The sequence below is a fragment of the Tauraco erythrolophus genome, chromosome 6 (assembly GCF_009769465.1).
Source record: "Tauraco erythrolophus isolate bTauEry1 chromosome 6, bTauEry1.pri, whole genome shotgun sequence".
Taxonomy (NCBI): Eukaryota; Metazoa; Chordata; class Aves; order Musophagiformes; family Musophagidae; genus Tauraco; species Tauraco erythrolophus.
This window is the reverse complement of record NC_141470.1, coordinates 65,148,799-65,172,425: the sequence shown is the minus strand read 5'-3', so window position 1 is coordinate 65,172,425 and position 23,627 is coordinate 65,148,799. Positions and strand designations below refer to the sequence as shown.

Below are 23,627 nucleotides of genomic sequence, written 5' to 3'. Positions count from 1 at the left end.
TTGGTTTGCATGAGTAGTTCCATTGACTCCCAGAGGACTCTGCATTCAGGCTGCTCAGCGTTGGCACGGATGCATAAACCAGCCTCTAGTTTATGCTAATTTACAACTCAGACTTATTTTAGTCTCCAACCTATCTGGGTGTAAACGTAGCAGTTCCAGACTTGCGTTTTCTGTAGCCTAAGCGTCACTGTGTGTGCCTAATGTTAAACTGAAGTTATTTTAAAGTAGCGTTTTGCCTGTAGTAGCCAACACCGTCATTATTGAATGCTAAACATGTTTTATGTTCTGTGGTGCCAGTAATTAGCTATTAAAATACTGTATTGAATATTCTTCAGACAAAAAATACTCACTAAGCAATTGTTTCATCATTTACTTTAAGAAATGTTTTACGATATTGATTTTCATGTTCTGCCTAAAATAGGGGTTGTGACATTTTTGTACTTTCTTTGGAGCTGAGATTGGGAGGGTTTATGGAGCCTTGTAATTCTTATTGTATCCCAAGGAAGAATAAATTGCACAGGATTAGTACTCGATGTCTTAAGCCCTTCAGGCACTTTTGTTGCCCTTCTTAATGTAATTTGGCATGTTGTAAATTATACAGATCCTGAATATAGTGGCAGAAGAAGTTTCCTCTTAAAATTTTAATTCAGTTATGGCATTTGACATGTCTGTTTTCTTGTGTGTTCTTTTTTTCCCTAATAGGTGCAGGCAAAACACTGACTTTAGGAGGAGGATTCCATGCCAATCTGGGAAAGGAGTCGCGAGCACAAACTCTGCAGAACGGTACTTGCAAGCTTTAGTCTTGTTGATATGACTTTTTTTTTTTAATAATATGGTTGATTACAATTAATTTTTAGTTTTGAATGTGACCTCAAAACCTTGACAGGCCACTTGTTAGTCAGTAGACAAGTCTGCCTGGTGCTGATTTTACATTTTGCTCCCGTTTGGTTGTTATACCTGATTTATGAGGTCAGGTAACTGGCTGACAAAGGGTAATGGCACCTTACAATACTGTCGTAGTTTAAAAGGGCTTTTTCAAGGTTGACATGCCCATTGCACCTTTTTATTATCTGTTAACCTATTGTGGCTTTTTATTTGATCAGTTTTCAAGGTTTTTGAAATGCTTTATGCGTTTATTTTTAAGTATAATTGTTCAAATACTTTTGGTTTTGTGCAGTATAAATACTTATATTATGCATACTTCACAGTAATCATGTACTTAATATGTGACTGTTGAACAGAGAAGGGGAGAAATGGAAAAAATATTTTGGTGTCCAGAGAATATTTAAATAAATGTTGTCATTACATGCTATATACATTTTAATTGAGAGCTACGTAATCTATGATCTTTAAAGAGAGTGAATAAAACCAGCTTTTATTCCAGAAACAGAATCGTCTTCCAATTTCAATGGCTGTTACTCATATCAATGGACAGGAGTTGTCATTTTTTAGCTAAGTAATAATACTTTTATCTTATGACTCTTGGAGATGACAGCTGATGGACTGTCATATCAAAGACTCAGAAGCTGACATGCAATTAACCAAGGGATGTAGATGGGTTTTACTGAGATAGTGCTCATTTTGAGGAGATATTTTAGATAAAGATGTTTTCCTAAATTAAAGTCTTATACTTGCAACTCAAAACACAGAAAATCTTGGCTGATATTATGTTTGCATAGATATGCAAAGATTGATATGATGTTACATCTGCATAGCTATAGAAAGGTTAAGATTGATCTGTGTTATTGAAATATAGCCAGATTGCTTTACTCAGCATTATTCAGCTCATGTATATACAAATTATTTTATACACAAGATGTTTTATTCATCTGTTTGTCCTGAACAATATGGAGCCCTTCTTGTTTGGCAGAGTAAAGCTCGTACTTTATGTGAGCTGATTTCAGTGTCAAGTCCAAAGTTACTACCTTACAAGTTTTAAAAATGCCTGTATGGAGCATAACCTATATAAGCAGTGGAGTAAACCCACTAGAATACCTTTTACAGTTAGTGAAGTTTGTCTTTGGCTGAAGGCACTTTAATCAAAATCGTAATTTTGCACGGGTGTTTTAAAAATAAATTGGCTTATTGTGCATAAGGACTGCCTGGTTCCTTGTCTTTAATTGTAGAAAAGGAAAATGCTGAAGGGAGAAAATGCTGTTCGGTTGCTTCTTGGAGTGCTTGAATCCTTCAAAAGCCCTTTTGGTTATGCTGAAAGGTGATGGCAATTAAAGACAGTGTAGACGTTTTCTTGAAATCTAAACATGGCTGCTTTCTTGGATGACTGTTTGCTGGGGAATATGTCTGAGCATCTTCCTTTCCCACAGCTTTTGTGCATTGCGCCCCCCTAATCATACACCATAATTCTGACTTGGATAAAGTCTATCAGCATCATGTAAAAGAAATTACAGTTGCTGAAATGAAATTCTCCCAAACAGTTTCGAAACGGGAAAATAATTTGTCTTTTTACCTATACCTGTCTGAGGCTCTTTATGGGTTTTCTTCTCCTCCCTTTTTGTAGCTATCCTTTATATAGGAAAAAAATATTTGGTCTTTGATTTCTGTAGCCAGCCTGAATTTGTCATGCTGCCAATCTGTCTCTGGGAAAGTTCTTTTCAAGGAGATAAGTGATGTTCTTGCTCAGTCCCAAGCATGACAACAGCAGCTGATATTTCAGGTAGAGCAATTGGTGTTTGAAAGGCTTTTCTTTCTGCTGCTGTATAATGAGCTAGTTGTCTGCTGCATTTAATCACACTTTAAGCTTTACATAGTTTTTAATTGCAAATTGAGCTATAACAGTGAACTTAGAAAATCGAACCCTGTCACTGTGTGCCCATGGTCATGGCTTTTTTTGGGGTGGGGGTGGGGGGAGTGTGAAATTATGTGAATATCCATTGTGTTTAGACTTGAAAGTGTAGGAAGGTAAATGAACTTACTTTTTTTTTAAAATAGATAAAGCATGGGTTTGTTCCCTGAGTGAAACTGAAGCGTGCTGGTAGTTGACGGTGTTAGATTAAGTGAACGGTTATCCTTGGAGCGCTACGCTGTCTGATCAGAAAAAACGCTGAGCTACTTATTTATTTATGTGCTGGTGCTACTCCGTTTGCATTTCCGTGGTTAACTGAGTTGCAAATGAACTGCTGAAATTAGCTCCCCTGGGGATGCTGGTGCAGCACAGCTGGTGAGCTTCAGGAGACCTATCACCACAACTCACCGACGGCTCTTGCTCTTACGTCAAGGCTGCCTGCTGCCCGCGGTACCGTAAGCACACGATTCACACGGTTTTCTCCTACACGGTGCTGTGTGTAGGCTGTTGCCAAAGAAAAGAACCAGACTCTGGAAAGCAGAGATGGGTGGTGGAGCCCAGATTGCTGCGGAGGTTGTCCCCAGTGTATGGGCGAGCAGCTGAGAGCGTGCGTGTGTGTGGTCTGGGAGTGCTGGCAGGTCTCACACTGTGCCTGCTCTGCTTGCCAGCAACCTGCAGGCTTGACTTGATGTGGGGAGAAGTCCAGCAGTGGAGCAGAGACTTGCTGTTTTTTAAAAAACAGCGACCTCCCCCTGCTTTCTCTTCCCTCCCCCATGTAGTTTGGGCCAAATTTTTCCTTGGCTGTAGTGTCTGTCTGCTCAGGGGAGGTGAAAGAGAGGTGATCTGGGCTCACTGTCTCCGCTAGTAAAGCGGCTGGGGCTGGCCGAATGTAAGATGCTGCTATTTTTTGAGGCTTGTAATTAAAGGATGTTTAGAATTAGATGAAAAACAGTTTTTCATTAGAGTACCTAAGATAATAATTTTACTTGCTCCCCCCTCCCATTCTAAAGTGAAGAAATGCAGAAGTAAAATCTCCCAACAACAAGTGCTCAGCAGTTCTGGACTCTTCTACATTGTTTTGTTCATTATGTTTTTATTTTTTATATATATATATATTCTAAACACAGCCATGGGCAAACTCTGAAGGTTTTATAGTTTCTAGGTTTGTGTAAGAATGTCTAATATCCAGAACTAGTTCCTCATCACACATGTCTTTGCTGTATGTTTCCTTGCTGTTTATAATACGGTGGTGCATGGCAGTTCATAGTCTATCTGCCTTTCTTTGCTGAGCCAGCTGATGTTTGTGGGTGTTTGTTTGGGAATTGGCTGCTTACAAAGACTTGGAGTCTTGTTTACACTTGTTAAAATATTTATGCAGGAAAGACCTAGTACTGTTGTATTTCTTCATCATCAGTCTGATTTTCGGTGTGCAGTACTGTTAATTGAGGACACTAAGCTCCACAAGTTCAACAAGCTCAGGGTCCACAAAATGCTTCGTATCTGCTCTATAGAACTCATTTTTGTAGTAAAAACCTGCACGTCTATGAGATGATGTGAAGAGGTGTTTCAACTTTTTTTTTTAAAGGGTTTAACAAAATAGCCAAAGAGTACTGTTTTTCTGAGAAAGAAGAATTATGAATAAAATTCTAGCTCAGAGAGGGAACGTTTGTCGAGACTTCTTCCTATATTGTTTGAGCCTCTTCAAATTGTTACAGCATTGCCCAACTTTAATAGTTACTTACAGGGCTGAAACGCGGAGTTCTGTGTCTTTAAATTTCCTTTTACAGCTCTGTGCTGCATTACATAATCTCTCTAAATAGCTGGTTTATTCTTGTTTCCTTGCAGGCAATCTGCTCCCACTATATCCATGTCAGAGTCGTAGTTACAAGGGAGTTGTTCTTGACTTGGAGCTCTGATACTTTCAATAGTCTTCAGTGGCCAAAAAGAAAAGGGAGAGGGGAAGGAAGGTCAATGGCATGATTATAACTTGAAAGCTTCAGTTGCAGATATTCAAATTTGGCTTAAACTAAGTTTGAAGATTGCAGCTGCATCTAGCCTAATCCAATTTCTGAGCTGTTGTACTGTGTTTTTAATCATTTCTTTAAATGAATGTGTGTTTTTCCCTCAGTCCTCTTAAATACCAAAGCATAGCTAACAGTATTTTAATTCTAAATGGGATGGTATTTCTGAAGATGTTCTCTAATGCATTTTTGACTGTTTACATTTAAACTATTTGTTTAATTCTTTAACCTTCATTGTCATCATTAGTTTCATAGCTGGTTGCCCTCCAAGTGATTGTGGAGGGCTCTACTTCCTGCCAGAACTATACAGTGTGAATTAGATCAGGACAATGTATTACACTTATGAAAAACAGAAGTATCCCAAGAAGAGGAACAGAGAACATATCTTGTTTTAACAAAACTGAAATTATAAGAGAGGATAGCAGAATCTTAGAATGATTTAGATTGGAGAGGGCTTTCGAAGGTCCACTGTCAAAGTAGTGGCTTTGAAGGTGCATTTGAGTTGCCCAGCTAGTGCAGCTGAGCTTTGAGTATCCCCAAGGAAGGATATGATACAGTTTCCCTGGACAACCTGTTCTCTAATGCGTGACCACCCTCACTGTGAAGAATTTTTTCCTTCTATCTAGTCAGAACCTATTTTATGAAATGTAACTCTTGCCTCTTATCCTTTTGCTGTGCACCTCTGACGATTTTGGCTCCGTCTTCTTTATAACCTCCCACTGAGTAGCTGAAGACACCATGAGACCTCCCCCTTAGCTTTCTCTTCTTAAGACTGAGCAAATTCAGCTCTCAAGCCTTATGCCGTGTGCTTCAGTCTCCTAATCATCTTAGCAGCTCTCTGCTGGACTTGCTGCAGTATGTCAGTGCCTTTTCTTGTGCAAAGTAGTCCTGAACTGGACAAAGTACTCTAAATATAGTCTCACAAGTGCTGGACAGGGGATAATAATTACTTCCCTTGATCTGCTGGCTACAGTCTTGATAATGCAGCTCTAGGACACAGTAGCCCTCATCGCTGCAGTTGGGTGCGGCTGAGTCATGTTCCTATTTTTGTCCATGAGGAATCTAGATCCTTCTCTGCAAAGCTACTCCATAGCCAAACAGTCCCCAACCTGTATTGTTGCCCTGCAGTTCTTCTGTCTCAGATGCAAAAAAATTTGCATTTGCCTTTCTGAACTTAATGAGATTTCTGTCAGCTCATTTCACCAGCATTGTAAGATTTCTCTGAATAGCCCTACAGCCCGTCAGTGTATTGACCACTGGCCCAATGTGATGCTGTCTGCAGGTTGGCAAAGGCACCCTCCTGTCCCATTGTCCATGTTGTTAATGAAGGCATTAAACAGTATTGACATCAATATCCATCTCACTCATAAGTCTGATGGTTAAAACGCTGACCACTGCCCTTTGAACCTGGCCAGTTTTTCACCCAACCTGCAGTTCACCTGTCTCGTCTGTATCTACTCAGTTTGGCTGCCAGGGTACCAAGGGAGAATAATGAAATGGGACGAGGGAAGAGCAGTGGTTACTGTTTACTTTGCAGTGTAGCTTTTATTGCAGTCAGGCACAATCTGCCGTCATTAAATCTGTGCTGGCAGTTTGTGGTAACCTTCTTACCTTTCATGTGTCTGGAAATGGTTTCCAGGTAGATTTGTTCCATAGCCTTCCATCAGGCTGAGGGGAGGCTGACTGGCCTCTAATGTCTTACTTACTCTTCTGGAAGTAAAGCCTGACGCTTGCTGACTTCTAGTCAGAGAAACCCCTGTAATTCCTACAACTTTTTAAAGGTGGCAAAGATGCCTCTTTTTCCTAACTCCCTTAGCATCCTCAGATGCATCCCATCTAGTACAATTGACTTGTGTATGTAGCTTTTGCTTAAGTGAGCCCTTGTTCAGTCTTTCTCTACCACGGGTAACCATTTCCTTCCAACTTAGGTAAAGAGACCTATAAGATGTGAAAACAGACATTACCACAGAAGACCAAGGAGACTCATGAGCTGCCACACTCCCTGCCTGCTCAGCTTCCTGCACATCACTATGGACTGTCCTTGTGCTTCGAGGAGATTGTACATAAAGATTGGCCAGTCCTTCTGACCCCTTTGCCCTTCACAGCAGTACCTCAAGGAGTCCTGCTTACCACTTCTCTGAATAAATGGAAGCCTGCCCTCTGAAATCCAGGGTTGTCACTATGCTACCCATCTTCCTCGCACACCTCAAGATCTTAAACTTTCTAATTTTAAGGTCGCTGTGATGAAGCCAGCCATCAAACTTTACATTCTCCACCACTTCTTCCTTTCTAGAGAATAAGTGTATCACAGTAATTCTTCTGCTTGACCTCTTCTTGACACATTCTAGAAGTCCACTGTATTGTTTGTGCCTCACTATGATTCCCTTCCAGCAGATGCTGGAGTGGTTACAGTTCACCATGAGAACCATGACATCTTTTTGTTGTCTGAAGAAGGCTTTGTCTTCAAGATCAGGTGGTCTATAGCAGGTGCTCATGACAGTGTTTCCTTTGGCCTTGCCTCTCATCTAGAACTGTTAAGTCTTTATTGGCCTGTTACTTGTTTTTCAGCAGCACTTCACGCATTCATACTGTTCCTTTGTGTAAAATGAGACCCCTGTCACCTTCCCTGTCTGTCCTGTGAAACCTGTGACCATCCTCCTCATGACTCCAGTCATGTGAGCTGTTCCACCATGTACCTGTCACCCTACAGTGAATTTGTTGTCTTGCAGCTGTGCATAGACACTGAATTCTTCCAGATTATTTCCTTTGCTGGATGCAGTCTTTTCTTTGACTCTTCTTCCTGTATCAACTCCTGTCTCTGGCTTTGATTTCCATAATGAAACTTGTAGTCTAGTCTCTCTGCCATTTTCTTGTCTTTCTTGCTTTCTTTTCTGTTGGGATAGAAGTTAATGGTAATCCTCCCATCTCCTCCTTCAGTTAGTACCCCATCGGGCTTTCTCTTGTTGTCTTTAAACTAACCATTGCTTAGTGTTCTCCTTTTCTGGGGTTGTCTTGTATCCTCTTAAATTTCTTTAATCACTAAGGCTTTGAAAGACTTCCTCTTCTAATCAGACCGTTGCTTCAGTTTTACCCTCTTTGGTCTGTCTACTGCCTTGCCCTTTGTGAGTCCTTTGTTATCATTAACAACTTCTTTGTCTCAGTCATTTCCTTTGTCTTTTCATTTAATGCATTAATTTTCTTCATCTCTCCATGAAGGAGGGCACAAGGCATCTTACCCTTTTCGTTTTGGATGATCTTACGTGGTTTTTGTGTGTGGGTGTTTTGTTGTTTTTGGTGGGGGGGGAGTTTTGTTGTTGTTTCAAGTGCAACCTTTTTCTCTGGTAAACTTCTTTATTCTCAACATACCTCTTCCATCTGGTCCCGTGTCATGGCTCGAGCTAGAGTGGGATTCAGATGGCAAAGTTTAGATGTCTGTGTGAGCTCATCGTCGTGAACTCCTTTCAGGGTCTCTGTGTAGAGGCAGACAGATTTAGGGTGTGATTAATATAATCTGAAAGGAAGTCAGATGACTCATTCTCTTAAGTGCCTGTTCCTCTTCACTCGCTGAGAGAAAGTCTAGGTTGACTAAGCTCAGCTGCTCATCTCTGAAGATAAGGGTGATGAATCCTACGCCTGTCTTCGTTTATGTATCTCCTTGTTGACAAAGACTTAACATGGCCAGAACTGAACTACTGAATTGCATTCTACTGCTCTGTCCTTTTGCACATTAGCACGTTCAAGCTTCCTCCCTTTGAGGCCACTCACAACTTTCCCTTCTCCTGCTCTGTAGATCCATCCTCTCTAGAGCCTGCTAAAACAGAGATGTATCCTAGCCATAACACTCACATGCTTATTTCTTGCACAAGTATCTCTTGCTTTTCATTGCTCCTCTTCTTCTCTGATCAGAACATGCTCCAGAACCAGGAAAGCAGAAAAGTTGTGACTTGAGGTGTTAAATATTTGATACCTTAACATCTTCATCAAAGAATTTTAAAAGGTATGTTATTTTCCCAACCCATTTGTGCTTTGACACTTGTTATCACTGTTACTTATCGCATAACAGTTTAACAGGGAACTTTTCAGGTGTTACTAGGCTGCTGTGTTTGTGTTCCAGCTTGCTGGACCTCTGTGCTTCTGAGGCTTGCTTGAATCTCAGTATGTGTGGGCTATCCTAGTCCTCTGCTTTGACGTAGGCTCTGGTAAGTCACAAAAACATAGGCCACAGCTCAGATGCTGGAGTCCCGGATGGCTGACCTTAAGGGTGTCTCAATAGCTTACACACCTTTCTCGGAACTTTAGTTTTTGGGGTTTGCAGGCAACTTCACTAATCAGCAGAGACTTGAAGAGACAGACAAACCACTTTAAGAAAAACAAACAAACAAAAACCCTCAGAGGCAGAAAGCCCACTCTTTAGCCAGGATAAGTAATTCCAGGAATTTGGATAAAAGCATCAGAAGAATGTTATTTCCCTGCCTGTTTCCTTGTTACTCATAGAGAGCCATGGAGTTTGATTCAGAGGCATCTGAGGAAGCAAAGATCCTTCTTGCTTGTCACTAGGGATGAGGACAAGGCTGAGGTCCTTAATGCCTTCTTTGCCTCAGTCTTTAATAATAAGGTTAGTAGTTCCCAGGTGAGCCGGCCTATGGTGTCTGAGGGCAGGGAGGGAGAGCAGATCGAAGCTCCTGTGATCCAAGAGGAATGGGTCAAGGATCTGCTTCACCAGCTGGATACCCACAAGTCTATGGGGCCTGATGGTATCCAGCCGAGGGTCCTGAGAGAGCTGGCGGATGTCATTGCCAAACCCCTGTCCATTATCTTTGGGCAGTCTTGGCTCACTGGGGAAGTTCCGCTGGACTGGAGGCTGACGGGTGTTACCCCCATTTACAAAAAAGGGCGGAAGGAGGATCCGGGGAACTACAGGCCTGTCAGTCTGACCTCGGTGATGGGCAAAGTCATGGAACAGGTTATCTTGAGTGCTATTAATGAGCACATACAGGTTATCCGGGTGATCAGGCCCAGTCAACATGGGTTTATGAAAGGCAGGTCTTGCCAATCGAACCTGATCACCTTCTATGATGGGGTGACCCGCCTGGTTGATGAGGGAAGGGCTGTGGATGTAGTTTTCCTTGACCTCAGTAAAGCCTTTGATACAGTTTCTCATAGTGTTCTGGTTGCGAAACTGGAAACTGCTGGCCTGGATAGGCACACCCTCCTTTGGGTTAAAAACTGGCTGGATGGCCGGGCCCAAAGAGTGGTGGTAAATGGGCTAAATCCGGCTGGAGGCTGGTCACCAGTGGGGTTCCCCAGGGCTCAGTGCTGGGTCCAGTTCTCTTTAACATCTTTATCAACAACCTGGATGAGGGGATTGAATGTACCCTCAGTAAATTTGCGGAGGACACCAAGCTGGGAGGCTGTGTCGATCTGCTCGAGGGTAGGGAGGCCCTTCAGAGGGATTTGAACAGACTGGATCGTTGGGCTGAGGCCAATGGCATGAGCTTTAATAAGGCCAAGTGCAGAGTCCTTCACTTGGGGTATAAAAACCCCAAGCATCGCTATAGGCTCGGGGAAGAGTGGCTGGAGAGCTGCCTGGCGGAGAAGGACCTGAGGGTGTTGGTTGACTACCGGCTTGATATGAGCCAGCAGTGTGCCCAGGTGGCCAAAAAGGCCAATGGGATACTGGCGTGTATCAAGAATAGTGTGACCAGCAGGAATAGGGAAGTGATCCTGCCCCTGTACTCGGCACTGGTGAGGCCGCACCTGGAATATTGTGTCCAGTTTTGGGCCCCTCGCTTTAAGAGAGATATTGAGCTCCTGGAGCGGGTCCAGAGAAGGGCGACTAAACTGGTCAAGGGGTTGGAAAATAAAACTTATGAGGAGCGGCTGAGGGAATTGGGGCTGTTTAGCCTGGAGAAGAGGAGGCTGAGGGGAGACCTGATTCTATGAAATTCTATGAAATTCTATGAAATTCTATGAAATTCTATGAAATTCTGGTACTTCACGTTTTCCTTCAGCACATGGAAAATCTCTTCTTTCTCAGATGGCAATGAGACCCTGTGCTTCATGATCTCCAGTTTATCTTTGTCAAAAGACCAGTTAAGTTCATCAGCTGATCTAGGACAACCTTTTCGTTGTGCATTGATTCATTAGTTCCTACTTGAGTTCAGATTTGAAAATTTTTATTGTCTTAAGCTTTGAGCATCTTGGTGATTTGATAGGGAATGACAAATAAAGGTACCCGTCTCAGATGTTTTTGATGCGCTGCATCAAAATGTCCTTACAGTGACATTATTGGGAAAAGAATCCATGTCTCCTTTAATGAGATCTGTTACGTTTCTAATGAAGAAGATCTAGGATCCTTTAATTAAAGAGTAGAGGATCTGCTGGAGGTAATGTAATGGTAGGATTTTGCCAAGAGGCTGATGGACAACGTAAAACTTTGAGCACGGTATCCCACCTGGTTGAAGTATGTGAGTCAAGCTTTGATGGTATTTCTTATTGTGCTCCTGTGTTTGCTTAGCCAGAAAAGGGAAAAATTAGAATTGCAAAGTTCCTTGGAGGTGTTAGTTCCATCTGTATGTGGACTCAGGATGATATCTGCTGTTATTTTTTCTTTTAATTTTGAACATTGTCCTTAGAGTTGAAAAACAAAAAAGAAAAAAAAATGAAGTCTTAATCAAATGAGTTAGCAGATGACTTCTTTTGTCTTAACTAATAACAAAGAATATTTACATGTTCAGCTGCTTTGAATTGGCCTGTTAGTGACTCTGGAGTTACAGGCGTCTTTCGCGATTCCTTTGCTCTATCTCCTTTCCTGTCTCTCTGCTCTGTCTCTTAGTTTATTAGTTGGCTGTGGGCAAGAAAACTGTTGTGCCAGGGAAGCACAAATCTCTGCTTCCTTTTGACAAACAAAAGAAGTGCCTTCTAAAATTCTGCACGCTTGTGAAATTTTTTACTTGAATATTAAAGTTTTGGCCTCTCACGTCTTAAAATTTCTCCCTGTTAACTTTAACAATTTCTGTGTGACAGAGTAGGACAATATATATCATGTTTGTGGAATTCACTGACAGAGATTTATCTCCCTACAGCCTTGTGTAGGTAATTGGAACCTGTCATTTCTCTTGAGAGCAATCCTTTACTTAAAGACAGTTTACCTAGTAGGCTAATGTTTTTTAAAACATTCGCTTTTTATAGTACCATTCACAAGGAGATGAACTTGGATATTAATAAGTCTATCTTCCTTCTCGTACAGTGTGACAGAAAATAGGCAGCTGCCTCTCTCCTCCTTCTTCCTCTGCTAGTAATGTCTATAAAATTCTGTGCTAGTAATCTGCCTCTTCTAACAAGCTTCTGAATTAAACCGTTTTTGCTGTGGAAGGTTGTTAGACAAGCTTAAAATATACTTCAGGTAACGTAGCTTTGGTTTAAGTTCCATGTACCTGCTGCTCTCATTTTTTTGATAATGGAAAACATGCACGCCACTTATATGGCATAGGACTGTCTTTTGAACGTTCAAACATGAGCTTTGAAGTGTTTATGTCATTTTTACAGGCACTGTGGTTCAGAACCTGAGAGGGAGAATGTTGTTGCTTTTTAATACCGTGTTCTCTGATAGTACCTAGTTCCCTTTTCATGTGTTGGAAGTGCTCTCTTGTTTTGCTCTATGAAATAAATTGGAGAGCTGGTGATGCGATGGTGCTGAGAAGAATTCCGTAAGCATGGGGTCTGCAAATGTGATTTGCTGGTGGAGCTATTGCAGTTCTCTTGGAAGATGGCTCTTCTTAAATAATGGCCACCACATTAAACTTCTAGACCCTCTAACAAAGAACAGAAAAAATTCAGTGCTTGTATACACTTTTTATAAGGAAGACTAGGATTTTTTTGCTTGTGTTCTTGGAGACACACTTGTACATGTTTCACCTGTACTTTGCAGCTGGACATGAGTTAGCTGTGATCACAAGCTGCTTTCATCTCGTTGTGGCTGTTCGTCTTGGAGGAACCAGCATGCATCTGTTGGTGTGGGATGCAATTGGCATCAGCTCAAACTTGTCTGTGAAGGGATGTGCAGGCACATTGTATTCCTGCTGTAGGCCTGTGACAACACCTGCCCAGGCATGTCTGACAGTATCTCACAGACATCCAGCAGTGGTCGAGGGAGCAGTATGAGAGCAATGCATGCAGTGATGCTTCTCCATGACATTATCACCTCGTTCCTTGTGTAGCTTTGATCATCCTCATTGCTTTCCCAGTTGTGGGATGTCCTCCCAGATGGATGAGCACTGCTGTTGCATGCAGCGTTCAAAAGTCATTCAGGCAAAGACTTTGGCTCCTGCTCAATGCCATTGTTGCATCAACCTTTCTCAGGCAAATACAATACACTGGTGGAAGACCCAAACATAAATGTAGGTATTAGATACAAATAAATAGAAACTACAGGCTTCTATACTCGCTACGAATCACAGAATCACAGAATGTTAGGGATTGGAAGGGACCTCAAAGGATCATCTAGTCCAATCCCCCTGCCTGAGCAGGACCACCTAGATCAGATCACACAAGAACGCGTCCAGGCGGGCTTGAAATACGTGTTCATTGGGAATCCTGTGTCCAATACAGCCACACTGGCACGTGCATCAGCAGATTGACCTATGTCAACCTCCTGCTTAAAAAAAGAAACAGACAAAAAATTTAGAAAAACAAACCCTGGTCCCAGCCTCAACCAGATCAACTCTGTGCACACATGCAAGTTATTTTTACCCTGAATGACCACTGTGCTCCTGGTAGGTAGCTGGGTCAGCCCAGAGAGCTGACGTGCTGTGGTGTGAACGTGGGTTCACGTGGTGGGAACAAGCAGGTGGGAACGAGGTGTTGTATAAAGGGTCGGGAGCATCTTCGAGTGATATTGCCATCAGAGGCCTTCATCTCGTAGAGCTGCAGCTCTGGAGTCCAGTTCCACAATAAGCATCTCTAACAGCAAAGGCAGTTTGATCCCTGCTTTTCCCATCCCTCAGCTGCCCTTTCCCACTCTCCTCCTCCAAATGTGCTGGGCCTTAGCTTGGGCCATGCATCTGTTTCCCGGGGCAGTGAAAAGATCTGTGTTTCACAAGCAAAATAAAAAAAATAAAAAGGACTAACCCTGTTTTTTATTTTCGTGTTTCCCTTTGATCGGTTCACTGCTTCGCATCCACCACAGAGTGGAGGAGGGAATGGATGCCGTAGAGATGAGCGGGAGGCTCTTAAACCAGCTTTGCAGCAGGAGAGGCTGAATGCAGGACCGCATTGTGAGCTTCTCTCTCAAGTTGCATTTTTTTTTTAACATATATTTATAACCCACTGTCCTGTTACGTTCAGTCCTGCACAGTCAAGAGTGAAGGAAGGTGTTTTCTGTTCTTTTGGCTTGACTTAATATGAGTGGGAAGCTTTTTAGAAATGTTCTGTTCATTGACTGCTGCTAGCAGATGGATGCTCTCTGCTTGAAGTGCCTCAGGCCTTTATATCTTCCGTTTTCTCCCCCTCCCTCCTCCCAGCACACACCCTGGAGTGCGCAGGCTGTGCTAATTTAGTCACAACTTAAAAAGGAGTGATGAAGAAGAAATGCTCAACTCTATTAGAATTCTTGTCGCTCGCGACATCTTTAGGGAGTACTTTTTCATTTTGGGATCCCTAAGGATTTTTCCAGCAATGTGTATTAGATGGTCTGTGATGCTTCGCTGGAACAGCAGTAAAATTCTTAATGCATTAGGACCAAAATGCTAATTCTGTTTACATATTAATCAGCTCAGAATATACAGCATACATGACATCCAGTTTGATTTTTTTTCAAGTGATTTTAATAACCTAAGCTTGGCTGTTTCCAATTTTGAGGTGGCCTTTCTGTCTATATGAACTATAAGCCAAACTTTCGAACAAACAGTTCATTAACCTACTGTGTTAAAACTTTTGATCCAGTTCCTGAATTTCACTAAGCTGGCAGTTGTGATGTCAAGAGCTTTCCCCACTTACTGATAGAAGTCAGCTGGTGCTAGCTCTGAGGAATTGGACTCGTTTTTTAACAGAGTCACAAAATGTTACTATTTACTGATACAAATTGCATGTATTTTTAACTGAAAAAAAAATCCCAACTATGCAAAACCAGGATTAAAATCTGTTGTATGCTGATTACTATGCCTTAACTTGGTGGATGTCTTAAAAAATACTGTACAGCTAAGATCACCAGGTGGTGCTGTTACACACTGCTTAAAACACTTTTTGAAAATAAGTTTAAATTCTGCCATTGCCATAGTTATTCCACTGTAATTTCATGGGAGGAGTGGTGAGACAGAGAATTTCTTTCTTTAATCATGTCTTTAAAGTAGAGCTTTTCCTGAAAATTTCAGGTTTGCTCTTCTGTTGGCTGCTGAGATTAGAATTTCCCACACATAGTTTATGACCGTCTCTGATGTAAAAATGGAATGTGGGATAATTTAGGAGGTGAAAGCTGGATGTGTGGGACCATGCCTGGGCTGTACCCTATGTGATTTCTCCTTGGGTGATGAATTCATGAAGGCTCTCGTTAAGTCACGAGGGAAGATAATATGCAAGTACTGCATGTTTTATCACAGGTGGGAGAATGAAGAGTGATGTCTCCTCATAAGGTGAACATAACCAGTTTCCTGAATGACATTTAATTTAATCTTGTGAGTTTTGAAGGACAAGAACTCCAGCCTGCACTGGAAGGAGGCTCCTTACCAAAAAAAAAATCCAAGCCCCTAGTACACAGCTTCTTTTCAATGTCTTCAATAAATGTAAAGCTATTCCTTTTACTTAGAAAAAACTTTAGATTATACATATAAAATAAAGTAATTTTTTTCCCCTCTAGAGTTGTACAGTAATTAGAGTTGTAAAGTAAGTTGCTTTTTTCCTAAAGCTTTGCAGAACTGGCTATTTATGGATAAAATGTGGAATGGGAAGTAATGAATTTAAAGCTGCAAACTATTCCTTTAGACGAAGGTTCCCCCTGCCCCTTTGTACTCAAATAGTTGAATCATTTTGGACAATAAAGACAACTAAATACTAATCTACGTATAGGTAGAAATGTAGGTAGAAATGAAGGAAGTTTACAAATGTGTGCCTCTCCTGAAGGCATTATTATTGCTATGGGTTTAGACGTAATTTCCTACATTGAGAATGTAACACTTGAAAAATGAATTATGTTGTTTTCTACATAGTGAATTTTTTAAACTTTGGGTTTTTAATAGAAATTATAAGCAAACAACACTTAGAAAGTAGAGATAGAAGTACAGCATGATGTCCTCGAACCCAGGCTTCAGTGTGGGTAAGGACTGCCAGCGATGTTGCAAGGAGTTTTGTTCAACGTGCTTAAACCTGTTTTTGAGCTATGTTGTTTAGATGTCAGCGGGAGCTGTGTTTGCTTGGCGTTATTGTTTGGGATCCCAAATATGTACCTAAAAGTCTGGCTTTAATCACCTAGATTTAAAGCCTTCATGCTGTTATAACAAAGCCGTCCCAAACAAACACAGCATAAATTAAGTGAAAAGGTAATTGATTGCTTAGCTGTTTAAAGTCTATTCAGAGAATTCCTGCATTTTCAACCCAAAGAGGGTTCTCCTAAGTTTGAACAATAGGAAATTTGAACAATAGAAAAATGTAACATGGATCTTTCTTCAAAGAAAGGTCATTAGTACTGAAAGCAACAAAACTAGTGACTGATTATATTCAAATGTGTGAGTCCCTAAGAAATTACATTATGCTAATGAGCATATAAATGATTTTTTTTAATAAAACCAATTAGGAATTGTTTTTTTAGAAGAAAGCAGTATATTATTCCTTGATGTGCTCTAAAACCACACAGTTGATTAGTAGTACTTTTGAGTAGTGTGTTATGAAATGCATAACACTAAGAAAGCAGTTTGGGATCATAGTTCCAATTTCCAGGGGTATACACAGAGCTGAGTTCTAGTACAGGAGTTAAGCACACATGTTCTCCTGTATGATTGTCATTCATCGGAAAGAATGTATACAAATAGTATATACATTGTACCTTAAATATGCTCTTTGATTGCTTTTATAAATTAGTATTCAGAGAAAGCTTTCCATGCATTTTTATGGTAGCAGTCATGAACTTAGTATTGCTACAAAGGGAGCTGCTGAGGTTCAGTAGTTTGTACTTGGCTTTGTAGCCCGTTTAGGATGAATTTCTGAGAATGGGTTGCTCTTCAGACGCTGGTCATTAGGTCTGTTCTGAGGTTGGGTTTTTTGGGTAGCAGTGTAGGACATAGTGAACCTGAAGGTCACTTGTTTCCTGTCCTTGCAAAACTGATGTATAAGACACAGCCATCTCTGATGTTCTTTGTTTTTAGAAGGCATCACATTATCTTGCCTGAAAGGGAAATATAAACAGTGCAGTCTCCAGCCACACTCTCATGGGGTAGCACGGGTGCTAAAGCATAGATGCTCATATGTAGCAGCCATTCTGGTACTTATTTTCAGAGTTTTGCAGAGCCACTTGATGCAGAAAGGCATTTCTGGTTCCTTTGGGTGTGTGTGCATGTACTTGCAAGCTTATAGAGATGCACAGAATTCCTTTTGTATGGGAAAAGACATTTTCCACAGATTAGGAGATGGACGTCTTTGCTCCTGGAATATGTATACTGCACATTTTGAGGCAGTACACCGACAGCTGCAAACTTCTGCTTCCAAACTCTTTGTAGCATCTTAGATGAATTAGAGGAGTTGGCTGTTACTGATGAACTGCTCTCAGGGCTTGCTGCTGTGCTTCTTGCCAATGCTTGTCTCACTTCTCCTCCTTGCTCTGGCCGATGCCTGTAGAAAACTGTCTGCTTTTTCTTTTTTCCTTGGTTTGTGGCTCAGCACAAAATCTGAAGAGCACTGGGAGCTGGTGCAAGGGGTGGTGGTGGGATAGATGAGGGATGCTGGATTTCCCCTTTCAACTGTCTCTGGTAACTTCATCATCTGATATTTTACCTGATTTGTTGTAAAAAACAAAAGTAGATTTCTTCTAATCACTAAAAGATCAGGAAAATGCTCTTACAGAATAGAAATGATGAAAAGTATAGCACCACCTGCTCCAGTTGGACCTAGTCTTCAGGCTGAGGTTTTTGTGTGTTCTCTCCTGTTTCTTGCCCCAGGTTTACTGTGGAGGGAAGAGAGGAAAGCAGACTTTATATGAAAAAGCAGTAAATCAGTAATAGCTCTTAGTTTATCATTCACTCCTCTCTAACCACCAGCCTCCATTTTAAATGTGAGATGATTCCTCAGTATTTGCTAATCCAAATTCATCCTCATTTCTGAAGGTGAGCAGAGCTATTTTCCTATCGTCAGCAAATCATCATCTGTAAATGAGGGAGATTTTGGAGGGGTTGCCTTATCATTCTGAGCCCCATGCAGCTTCCCAAATTGAAGCAAGTGTTATGTGTGCTTGCTTCCCTGGCTGTGAAAGCTCTATGAGCTCAGGGAAATAGCTACAAATAAAATTATTGAATGTCAGCTGAAATCTTCTAAGTGATTTCATACTGGTACTAATGAGGGTGAATAGCTTTGCAAATACAGTCCCTTTCCACCTTAAAAAAAAATATATATATATCTAAAGACTTCTTTCTTTTGGGGGTGGGAGGTGGGGAAATAGTCTGACATTTTTAGCTGCATGAAATCTTTGGTTTTAAGCTTAAGTACAAGGAAAATAATTTATAAGCTTACTTAGTGATACTGTGGAAAAATGTGTATCTTGAGACTATTCAAAATCATCTCAAAGTAGATTTAGAAACTATGGTTCCGAACATGCATTAGAAAAGAAATACTGCTTCTGGTGCAAGCTGAATCCGTCCTTGAGTGTGTCAAGAAAGAATACCACTTTTCAAGTGATTTTTGGAACAAATCCAGGGTGCTTGTGAGGTGACGTTTGTTGTCTGAGTGGTCTGTGTTATTCCAGCTGGCCCTATACTAAAAGTTAACTCTTGCTTGCTGCCAGCTTCTTTCTTGAGAGCAAATGGGTATCTGTAGCTTTGGTCAAAATAACGTTGTTAGACATCCTGTGGGTCATAAACATGCTTCTGTCTCTTTCCATTCTTGGTCCATGGTGAGTCTACCTTGCATGGATGGCAGGTGGTCTCTTCAAGGTTAGTTTGCACCCTATTTCAGGTCCTGGAGAACTGGGAATAGAAATAATGTTCTTTCTGAAAGATTACAGTAGTGCTCACACGCTCTTTTTGCCATTGACTAGACAGTTTTCCTCCTGTATCTGTGGGTAGTTTTGCTTTCCTCCCAACTCTGCTCTTTACTTTTTGATCTGACGTATACAACACATTTCATTCAGAGATCGTTGCAGTGTTTGATACCAGTTTTAAGAAGAAAAGGAAACTTGACGTTTATCAAGGTCTTTGACACAAAAATAAAGCTTTGAGGTTATTTTGGATTTCCGAGAAACTTTTGTTGTGCCAAGAAAGTCAAGTTGTGGGATTACAGTGACGCTGAATATTAAATACTAAATATGATCCTAAGAAAACTTCAGCAGAAGACAAAGATGAGCATCAAGGAGTGTAAGCCGTGACATGGAAACAAACATCAAGTACTTCAAAGAGTACATTTGAAGTAGTTTGTCTCCTCTGCATCTCGCAGCAGAAGTGAAGCACTGCCACCTGTCTGCCACATGATTCAATATGGAGAACCGTGTGTGGTTTTTGTTTCCTCCAGACATACTTGCTCACTATTAAGCGAAGAATAAAGATCCTTATGTCAGGTACCCATTCCTGATTTAGCCTGTGGAAAGCATAAAAGGGAGACAGCATAATAACAGCCACTTGGAACAAAACGTTGTTGAAGTTTGAGTGCTGTGATTTCAAAACGATAAGAGGCACAGTTACCAAAACCTAAAACCACAATTCATTTGGGATGCTCAGAGATGTTCGATTGTGCCAAGTTTAGCTTCACATCCTTAGGAGCATGGCTTTCAATAGGAGTTGAATGCTTATGGTAATTAAAGCTGGATTAAACAAAGTGGCACCTATACTTCTTGTTGTATGATGAGGTAGGAGGATGGCGTTTCACCATACAGAGGTGTTAACTTCAGTGTGTCCTGTTGCTTTTGTAGCTGCCAGGGCTATGGGCACGTGAACGTAAGGTAGTCTTGCACAAAACTAGGCAGAATTTCAACTGCCTGGCTGCTTTTCGTAACACTCTAGAGTAAGATACAAAAGGTAGGAAGGAGAAAGGGCCAAATTATAATTGTTTTGCAGAGGAAAAGCATGGTCCTTAAGGTTGATTAATGTAGCAGTAGAACTTCTGAGGCCTTCAGTGAGGAGCTGCTTGTAGCATAAACAGATCTGAGACAGGCAGTTGATTGAAGTATTTCTTCGTTCTTATGGATCTTAAAAGAGGTCAGTAAATAGAATTTACTTTATGGACTCTACCAAAGCAATATGTTAGTTAGGTTCAAGATGATGCCGATGTTAAGCAATTTCTTAGGACACCCTCCTCAATTGCAGCTCCACAAAGTCAAAGAGGACAACAGTAAAACCTCATTTTGGTGTTTACAGCACCTGCCTAATTGAAACTCTGAGGCAGGTAGTGTTTTACAGCCAACTTACTTGAAAAAAGATATTTTCAAACACTGTCACTAATCAGAAAAATGCTATAAATTTGAGACCTGTCTGTAGTCAGATTCAGACAATATTAAATTCAGATAGATCATTCTCACAATCGGTGTAAGAACTTTTTCTGGGTATGTTGCAATCAATATTCTTCCTTGTGTTGAATATGAGTGTCTACTTTGTAGGAGCAGTGACAGTATCAGGGGAGAAGAATCCGCCTCTCCTTTAATGAGATCCGTTAGATTGCTGCGTAGCAATCATCACATAAATCCACTGATTTCTGTTTAAGTCTTTAGTCAGTATGTTCTCTGGTAGCTATTTTTCACCATGCCATATTACCTAGGGGAAAATGAATTAATAATGCATCTAGTCTTGGATATGTATGTTTAATGGATGATCTCACATCCTATCTTGGAGTCCTACTGCACACAGAAAACCCTGTTGTAATTGATCTTGGAAGTTTAGCACATAAGAACAGAAAAATGTAATTGTGCTTACCTGAAATTTTCTTTAACTACTAAGGACTGGCCCACTGGAGGCAAGTGGATCGTCTAGAAAAGCAAAGGAAGTTGGTATCTAAAGATTTGGTAATGGACAGAATTTCTCAGACTCTGTTATATGTACAAATGTTCATTTTTTTTTGTGGGGTGTGTTATTAATACAATATTTAATTTAGGAAAACTAGAATGGAGTGGTGACTACGGGGAAAAATTTAAGAGGCAGGAACTTGAGTAGGTGGATCTTTACTGTACAGGTCAGGTCGTTCTGTCTGATTGACATAGGATCTGTGTCGTTCTGCTGCCAAACTGTGAGCTGGCTGGAAGGCTGTTGTACCGAGTCAGCAGAGGTGGCTATTTGGGGAGGAAGGGGTGGGGGGATTTTTCTCCTCTTCCAAACTCTCAGAATACAGAATGATTCTGTCATGCAAAGCAGCCTCTCTCTTAAGCTTACAGTTTTGCAAAAGCATAAGAACTTATGTTAACCTAGTAAATCATCTTAGCCCATTTTTCTTATATGGGATCATTCCATATCATGTGTTTTTCTTGTGTTTTGCCCTTCCTGGATTAATATGTTCCAAGCAGTGGGAGTTTCCACTGGTTCCCTTGTGAAACTATTATAAGGTCCAGTGAGTTTTGTTCTAAGTTCCCGTTAACATGGTGCTTACATTTTCCTTTATTTCACGTTATGAGTCCTTAGGCATGAACTCACAGTGATACCTATTTATGGCTTAAACTTCCATTGCCTTCCAGAAATCTTGTGATCTTCTGCTCTTTTCTTAACGAATCATATTTGGTAATTTGGTGAAGGCTGTAAGTTCAATTTCTGAGTCTTTAAGTACCCACCGTCTACACCCTCCTGTGCTCTCCATCTTAAATTTTAGGGTGATTAGGGTTCCTGAGGAGGAGAGCAAAATCGAATGAGAATTCGCTTCTCCCAGAAAAGTTGCTGATGACATCCTATATCTAAAGAGTAGCTTCATGTAAGTGGAAGAGATCACATACATACAGAGAGATATTGTTCAGATGTACCAAATATTTTCTAAGAGGGCCACGTTGGCTGTGTAGAAATACATAGATGGCATTGTAATTTTAATTCTTTACTGGAACAGTCTGTACGTCCGACTTATATAAATGTTATTGTTTAAATACAAGGCTGTTCCTGAAATATGTGCATTCTCTCTTTAAACATAAATCTCCTTTCAGCTCCAAGCCGAAGTAGATAGCACAAGAGACTGGCTTGATAAATAGCGTCACTAATTCCCTATGTTGTTTAGCTGAGACTTCACTTATTTTTAGTTTGAAAAGGAAGGAAGTGCAAAGTTGAAGCGCTGTCTGTGGCTTCTTCCATCATCTATGGGCAGTATGCAGATAAAATCATCGGGGCAGTTGTAGCTCTGATCTAAATAGGCCTTCTGTAGTGGTGGTGAAGGAGAGCAGCCCCCTCAGATTCATACTCCTTGCTTGTTATCTGTAGCTGAGAGACTCAGCTGCCAGGGACAAACTAAGGGCAGAATTTCGTTCTTTAACTGCAGCCTGGATAAAGATTGATGCTCTCTTAACCTAACTGCCAGGTTTCTTGTCCCTTCCATACAACGGAAGAAGTATTTGACCGCTCTTGTCAGCTTCATGTAAAAATACCTTAAATAAGTATTAACCTAATACAATCTTTCTTGCTTTTGTAACGGCTCTCTGCCTTTCCCAGCTTGATTTCGCTGCTTCTCTCTTTCTGCTTCCATTTTTAGATCATGTTTTATCTCTTATCCCTTTGATATCGTTAATAACTGCCTCTTTTTCATCACCTCTCTCAACTACTTCTCTCTGCATCCTTTGTCCTTTGATGCCTTCTCACCATATTTCCATATTTTGAGATGAGTTCAGAAATTTGCCAATTAGTTGATATTTATGAAATTTTTACTGTAGGAATTACTGTGACATGCATCTTCTTTGACTGTCAGTTGGGTAAGGTCTGGAAGATGGCAGTGCCTTTGCCTTTTGTTAGTTTTGCATGGAGAATTAGAGGAGGAAGGAAAGAAAAGAAAAAAAACCCAAACCAACCAAACAAAAAAAACCCACCCAAAACCAGAATCTAGAAGTAGCTTTGGGCTTGCAGGCCTTTTTCAGTCCTGAAGACTTCAGTCAAGTACAGGTTGAGAGCAGAGCAGGTATTAGTCGCTGTCAGTAAGGTCTTTCCTGCCTATGCAGTCAGATGATGGAGAGTGGAAAGAACTTTCTGCTGACAGTTGTATTTTGACAGAACAACTGACAAGCAGAGGAGCAGGTCTAAACTCTAGGGGAGGAAAATTGTTCTGTACGTGTCTGAGGACAAGTAAGTTCTCAGACATATTATAAAAGGTAAGTATTAAAGGTGGACAAGGAAGGTAGGGAAGGTTCACAGAGATGCACCCCTGGAGTGCACCCTCAGCAAGTTCGCCGATGACACCAAGCTGTGTGGTGCCGTCGACACGCTGGAAGGGAGGGATGCCATCCAGAGGGACCTTGACAGGCTGGAGAGGTGGGCCCGTACCAACCTCATGAAGTTTAACCAGGCCAAATGCAAGGTCCTACATCTGGGTCGTGGCAATCCCAGGCATAAATACAGACTGGGTGGTGATTGGATCGAGAGCAGCCCTGAGGAGAAGGACTTGGGAGTACTGGTGGACGAGAAGCTCAATATGAGCCGGCAATGTGCTCTTGCGGCCCAGAA

At 41.1% G+C, this 23,627-nt stretch overlaps 1 protein-coding gene across 2 annotated transcripts in view; it reads left to right on the top strand.

Moving 5' to 3' along the window:
• The window catches only part of BRF1 (BRF1 general transcription factor IIIB subunit), a 178,570-nt gene that overhangs the window by 13,716 nt on the left and 141,227 nt on the right, over positions 1-23,627 (top strand). For both annotated transcript variants that reach the window (XM_086612720.1, XM_086612721.1), the window contains exon 2: positions 703-783. In XM_086612720.1, the coding sequence (XP_086468846.1) occupies positions 703-783 (81 nt within the window). The remainder of the gene's footprint in view (positions 1-702; positions 784-23,627) is intronic.